The sequence below is a fragment of the Abramis brama genome (assembly GCF_963993115.1).
Source record: "Abramis brama genome assembly, chromosome: 1".
Lineage (NCBI taxonomy): Eukaryota > Metazoa > Chordata > Actinopteri > Cypriniformes > Leuciscidae > Abramis > Abramis brama.
The window spans coordinates 20,169,507-20,176,559 of record NC_139963.1 but is presented as its reverse complement, the minus strand read 5'-3'; the positions used below and the strand labels follow the sequence as shown (position 1 = coordinate 20,176,559).

Below are 7,053 nucleotides of genomic sequence, written 5' to 3'. Positions count from 1 at the left end.
AATAATGTATTAGTAAATGTTGAAATGAACATTAACTACGATTAGTAAAAGCTAAGTATTGTTAATTCTTATGTTTTCTAGTTAACTAATGAACCCTTATTGTAAAGTGTTACCAATATCTGTTCTTCATTGTATATTTTACATTTAAAGCATTAAACTTGTATCTAAGTGTATAGAATTAAAAGCTTCCAATGTGAACACGCTGTATTTTGTTCATATTTCAGCACAGACTGATTCATTAACGATCAATGCAAATAATCATCTTTATTCAAGATTGAAATATTGAAATTAAACATACTGAATACAAAAAGTAACTCATTACATTACAACATGTATAAAATCACTGTTTAAATGAATTGTGACATGGGAGCTCAATGCAAACAAACAATTTCAGTTTCTCAAGCAATGAACAGACAGAAAGAGGAAGGGGTGTAGAAGCACAAACACACACATACTCTCTTTTCTTCACTCATGCCACAGAGAAGGTTAGTCTTAGCAAAGTGAGCTGATTTCTCCTTTGCTGCAGCCCCACTTGCAGCAGGCGTTGGACAGTCCCACCACTACATCGCGTCCCTTTCTGTCAACGGAGCGCAAGGCTTCAAGCACCTCCTCTGATATGAGAGAGCGCGCAGGCCTGATGAACACGTCACCTTCCTGTTCACCTTGTGCCAGTGATGGAAGGCTTGAGTCAGATGCATGCTGGGAGGATGTTGCAGCACCGTACAGCACCGAGGTAACTGCAGCATTATTGTCATTCGAGTTCAAGAGGTCCAGTATTTCATCTGTGCAACATAAGAGATGTTGATAAATGTAATAGTTGTAAAACAAAAGATGGATAAGTAAGTGATATATGTACAAGGTTTGTATACACTTTGAAGAATCTCAAGAGTTTTGAGCTTTTGTTTTTAAATCATATGCTACTGTTCAAAAGTTGGAGTGATTTTTATTTTATTTTGAAAGAAGGATAAGCTCAACAAGGTTGCATTTATTGATAAAAAAAACGTATTGTGACGTATTATTATAATTTTAAATAACAGTTTTCCATTTTTAAAAATGTGATTTATTCCTTTGATGCCAAAGCTGAATTTTCAGCATCATCACTGTGAAATATTACATGAAGTTATGACAACATATGTTTTTACATTGCTTTAACTCATCAAAATAAGTTAGGCATTTTTTAAACTTTTTTTTATATAAGTTATACAAGATTCAACTCATTTTTAAGTCAGTTTAATGTGATTTAAGTTTAAATGATGTGAACATCCAAAATAGTACTGAATTTTTTTTTTTTCAGTCTTCGGTGTCACATGATCCTTCAGAAATCATTCTAATATGATGATTTGATGCTCAAGAAACATTTATTATTATTATCAATGTTGAAAACAGTTGTGTTGACCATTTTTGATGAATAGAAAGTTCAAAACAGCATTTATTTTAAATGTTTTGTAACATATAAATGTCTTTACTGTCCCTTTTTTATTTATTTAATGCATCATTGCTGAATAAAAGTATTAATTCATTTATTTTAAATAAATTATACTGACCCCAAACCTTTGAATATTAGTGTACATAATTCCCATAGTTCCATTTTTGCTATTTTAGAATTTTTATTACTTTGCTATAGTAAAACCCAGTGAAAATAATGAATGAGTAAGTGTAGCCTATCCAAACTTTTGACCGGTCATGTATTTGTAATATTTATTTTAAATATTAAAACATTTAATTTAAAACATTTAAAAAACATTACAAAAAACATTTAACATTTAATTCAAAGTATTTTAAAATTCAACATTTTTAAAAATCAAATATATAAGCATTTTATAAGTTTTACAAAAAAATAAAATAACTGACCAGTAAAAAGTGAAATTAAGACTCCTGCTCTGATAAGTGTTCAATACTAACCTGTGTTTGTTAAGGAGCGTTTCCATCGAGAGCCTCCGCAGGTGAAGATGACAGCGCGGATGAACTCCCGGCCGCATAATTTGACCCCATACGAGGGGCCGTCCAGTGCCTTTACTCCGGCCAGCAGCAGACACACTGCGAGCGCTGTGGTTTTCCACATCATGCTGAGAGCAGATATTCACTGACAGCAGCGGTTGATGTTCAGAAGCTGGTTACCTGCTGGGATCCCTTTGGTTCAGAACCAGATGCCTGTTTGATGATTTTTCCTGGGTTCCTATTCCTGCTTATAAAGAGATGAGAGGCACACATGCTCATACACACCCCCCCTCACCCCCGCAGGCAGGCAGGAGTCACAGATAACCCTGTAAGATAAAGTCAGAGACCTTTCTGGAAACAAAAGCAAGAGCAGGAAAGGTGAATGTGTAATTATAAAAGATGCAATGGCCTACTGTGACACGAAACACTCTTTCTCCATTTAAATCAATGAATCATATTTGCAATACGACTCATTTCAAGTCACTGCTGTGTTCAAAATTGACTTACAGTTTGTGGTGATTACACATTTCATGACAGAAATTGTAGTTAGTAATCTTTTACATTACATATAATCTGACTACTGTTTGATTACTTTTACATTACTTTTGACCTAAATGTATCACATATATAAATTGAATAAGATTATTATATAACAAAATACAAAGAGAAAGAAAATATAGTACATTCTACAACATGAAAAGTGCATTAGGGGTCCATGACGAACAGGTTAAATAAATACTTAATTAAATCATAAAAATGTAAAATAAAAATAAATAATTTAAAAATAAAAACACGCTTACTAAAAAAATATGCATTTCATTTGTTTACCTGCATGTCAATATAAAGAGAAACGCAAAATAGGGGAAATCCCTAAATTATGTTTATTTAATATCACTCAATCCATAAAAAAGTCATTTTAATCTGATTATGAGCTTTTTAAAATTAAAGGTTCAATAGATGATTCTCTACGGAATTTTTTTTATTATGCTGGTTGAGGAAAGTCTCCTCATATCCTCATAGCAATCACTATATGTTCAGCGGTCTAAGTGTATTTTTATAGACATCATCTGTGGAAAGCGTAGGAATGCTTTATTTTTATTTTTGAAATCATGTGGAAATAGTACAATAGTACTGTTAAATTGTTTCAGCAGGGACTGGTTGTCAGGATATTGGAATGCCAGGCTATGCAATTGCCACAGGGTTCTAGTTGGTTATGGCTGCTAAAAAAAAAAAGCACTCGTTTTATCATCCACTATAGGTGAAAATTGTAAGTCTGATCACTTATGAAAGTAACAACACACCTCTCATAAATCTGTGTCCCGAGTTCACCCAAATGCTTGTTTTACCTTCTTTGCACTTCTATGCATCATTTATTTTTCCTTTTTTTTCAGAAGATGTGATGACTGTGAGGTTAAAGGTTAAGAGACAAAGAGATGTAGCGAGCATGGCATTTTCAAAGTATGATAACACAGTCCATTGCACATGGTAATCTTTGTAACCACATGGACAAAGGTCGCCAATTTCCAAAATGACAACAGAATAATGAATTTTTAATGAATGCGATGATAACAATGACAACAGCATGACATTTCGAGAGACATTAACCATAATGTTTGACGTTTACAACTTCGCCTGCAAGGATGGTGGCCATGGACGTCTGTGTTTGGTTTATACAAATATTTAAATATAGAATATGTTATTTTAAATCTTTTACAGAAGCATAAAAGGAGAAGGTCCGTCATTTCCCAGATCTATTAAGTTATTCAAAATATATGCATAACATTTTTTTTTTTTTTTTACAAATTCAATACACAAATTCAATTTTTTTATTAAAAGTAATTAAATACTAATTAAACAATATTTAAATATAATAAAAAAAATTAAAAGTGTGTTTAATTAAAAAAGCAAGGATGGTGGCCACAGACCTCGTGTTTTTAGTTTATACAGATATAGCATATATTATTTTAATTATTTTAGAAGCAATTGCAGATACATCGCGTTCATGAGTGACATGTATTTTTTTTATAAAGGTAGCCAAATACTAATTAAATAATATTTAAATGTAATTAATTACATTTAAAAACGTAAAATGTATAGGTGATGTATTTTAATATTTTGACATATTTTAAGGCATGTTTTGATCATGTCAAATGGAGTAAAGGTTAAAAAAAAAAATGTATATATCAAAGTATGTACAATTTTTTATATTTCGTATTTATGCTAGATCGTGTTAACAGCTCGTAGATTCAGATCAGCTTTCTGTCAGTTGTGCTGTAATAGTAATACTTTAACGGAACAACACGACTGATTCCAGATCAGTACATAAACACCCCGTTTGCACAATCTGAGCGCGAGGCGCGTGTTGATTGACACGCTTCAGACAAACCAGCTGCTGAATGTCGCATCGGCTCTCCAGTTCCACAAATAGGAAGATGCGGCGTTATAGTCATTGTACCTGGACCAATCAGAGCGAAGAAATGGGGCGGGAACACAGCGAGTGGGTAGCAACAGTTGCCTGGGTGAGGACGAAGCGCCATAGCCACGGTAGTCGTGGTGACAAGAACCCAGCAACGAGAATCAACAACAACAACAACCCGATTCATTGAAAAAAGCATTAAATCAAAAAGTACCGCTGGAAAAGTCACTCGGAATAAGAGGTGATTCCGTTTTTTATATTTCATATGAAGTCACACTATTTTGAAAACCGAAGCAGGTGCGAGGATGATGATATTCTTGGCGTCTATCGATGTCCAGTAATCATTATTGGTGGCAGGGATTGCTAAGCGATCGAGTCGCGCGCTGTAGCCAGCTCATGTTTCTCATAAACGATAGACATGACCAACAGCCTCAGCAAAAGCTGCTCGTTGTTGTTATGACGATATACTAGATAGGTTGTACAAAATGGCGGGTGTTGTTTGCAATAATACGCGAGTCTCCATACCACACATTGCTAGATAGACACCCATACATAGCATTCGGCTAGCGTTGCTATGGAGCCAGGTGTTATAAACGCTGTTGGCATAGTTACACCGACGAGCACGCGGACAAACCCGCAGTTATTGCTGGATAAACCAGGGACCCTCTTGTCCTTAACCTCACTGATTATTGGATATGAAACCATATGTAATTATATGCCGAAATAACCTTCTGTTCATTGTAAATAATATACACATGCCCTCATGCAAACCAGGGAATTTGAGTGCGCAGATACTGTTTGCGCGTCAAGAAAATGTAATTATTTTCTGCAATATATATTTAATCTTTCTGCATTATTTGTAGTTTACTTCATGATTATAGTAACTGCGATCAAATACTTATTTTGATTTAATTATGATGTGCATATATTATATAATAATAGACTGGATTGATCCTATTGATGATATCAATACTTGTTAATTTATGTAAATAATATTTGTATTTTATTTACAATACATTATTATTGTGGATAATTATTATAATAGTATACTTTTATTTATGTAGGGCCTTTCATGAACCAAGTGATGCAGAACAAAACAATTGCAACAACAACATTCATAAGAAATACATAGTAAACTAGATGTAACGTTATACAGGCTTGATTCGAGGATTGTTGCGTAACTGAATCGTGAATTTGAGAGATTAGAGTAACTTAACAGTAATGAAGTAAATTGATACTGACACATGACATTATTGGGTAGGTTGTGTAACAAATGCTGGTAACAGTAGAAGACAAGCAACAATTAAGGGTTTTACTAACTGAGATTGGAGTTTTAAAGATCTAAGACTACATATGGTTGTTTTTTATTAGAGAAATACACCTTAATTTAAATAGAATTTTAATTTTTTAGTTTTTGAGTCCCACTTTGTGTTCTTGTTCTGTGTGCCCTCATTCATTTGCAAGCGGTGATCAGGTTACTGGTAATAGGACACCAAACGCTCTGCCCGAACCTCCTCTTCTTTTTGCTGGCCCAACAATGGTTGTAGTCTTTAGGGCTTTCCTGTAACCGTATGGTTGTGCCAAGGTGGTACTTAGTAAAAGTGATTAGTGATAATGGTAAAAACCCAACTAACAAGCATTACTATTAATATTGGTCATAGTTTGACTGAGTTTTTACATCAGTGCATAATTCATCCTGCACTATTGGCAGTTTTTACCTAGCGAATGGATGAAATTTCACACAACTGCATTTAAATGTAGTTTTCTAATATATTTTCTTTATTACACAGCTCTCTGAAATGCTTGATTCTGATTGGTCAGTTACAACGTTCCGACGTCAATAGATTACATTAGTTCCCGTCATCCTTTTCTGCGGCGCTGGTTCCGGTTTTTCCATAAATTTTTTTCCATAGGGATTTTAAAATAGTCTTTGTTAAAGCGTTATAAACAATTAACCAAGCCAATTAGCTTCAAGGTGAATCATAACACTACACACTTTGATTTGAAGCAAAAAAGTTTTTTAAAATTGGACAAAAAGACAAAGGTACACGACTGTGTGAAAATTGTGAACAGCGTAATCAAATTAAAAACGATGGACAAATATAAAATGACTCATTTACAAACGTTGATTATATGTTGCATAAAAACTATATTTTAAATTTATTGCAAAATATGCATATATTATGCAAACATTTCAGTATTTTGAGAGCGTAGAGAGATTGACTTGATTACATCATGCGCAGTGCTTCATGGGAGTGGGTGGAGCTAATGAGCTATTTTGGTGTGTGTTGCTTTTTTCGACTCTCTGATTGGTGTAATTTTCAGTACAGCATCATGGGTAATGTAGTTTTCCACCAGGAATTCCAATGTTAAACACGATTATTTAAAAAAATAAGCTAAAAAAACAGGCTGATGGCTTCAGCAGTAGAAAATACCATGGATTAACAACCTTTGAAAATCTGTTTCCTTATGGAGAAAATGAATGGAATCTTTACTTCTGGAACCCGACTGTTTCACTCTATATCAGGGGTGCCCAATCCTGCTCCTGCCGACCCTCCATAGGGTCTCCAACCCTAATCACTTGAAGCAACACACTTGAAGCAACCAAAAGGTCTTTAGGATCACTTGAAAATTAAAGGCAGGTGTGTTTGATTAGGGTTGGAGATGAACTGTGCAGGACAGTCGATCGGCAGGAGTAG

The 7,053-nt window shown here is 34.1% G+C and overlaps 2 protein-coding genes across 5 annotated transcripts in view; one reads left to right on the top strand and one right to left on the bottom strand.

Annotated features, from left to right (window-relative positions):
- Positions 1 to 492: 492 nt before the first annotated feature.
- rln3a (relaxin 3a) lies at positions 493 to 2,065 on the bottom strand (the record flags this gene model as incomplete). Its single annotated transcript, XM_084137945.1, has 2 exons — positions 493 to 782; positions 1,903 to 2,065. The coding sequence occupies 2 exons, from the start codon at positions 2,063 to 2,065 to the stop codon at positions 493 to 495; spliced, it is 453 nt and encodes a 150-aa protein (XP_083994071.1).
- Positions 2,066 to 4,426: 2,361 nt separating this feature from the next.
- Positions 4,427 to 7,053, top strand: part of rfx1a (regulatory factor X, 1a (influences HLA class II expression)) — a 28,388-nt gene continuing 25,761 nt past the window's right edge. For all 4 annotated transcript variants that reach the window (XM_084117926.1, XM_084117925.1, XM_084117924.1 and 1 more), the window contains exon 1: positions 4,427 to 4,595. The gene's annotated coding sequence lies outside the window, so the exon portion shown is untranslated. The remainder of the gene's footprint in view (positions 4,596 to 7,053) is intronic.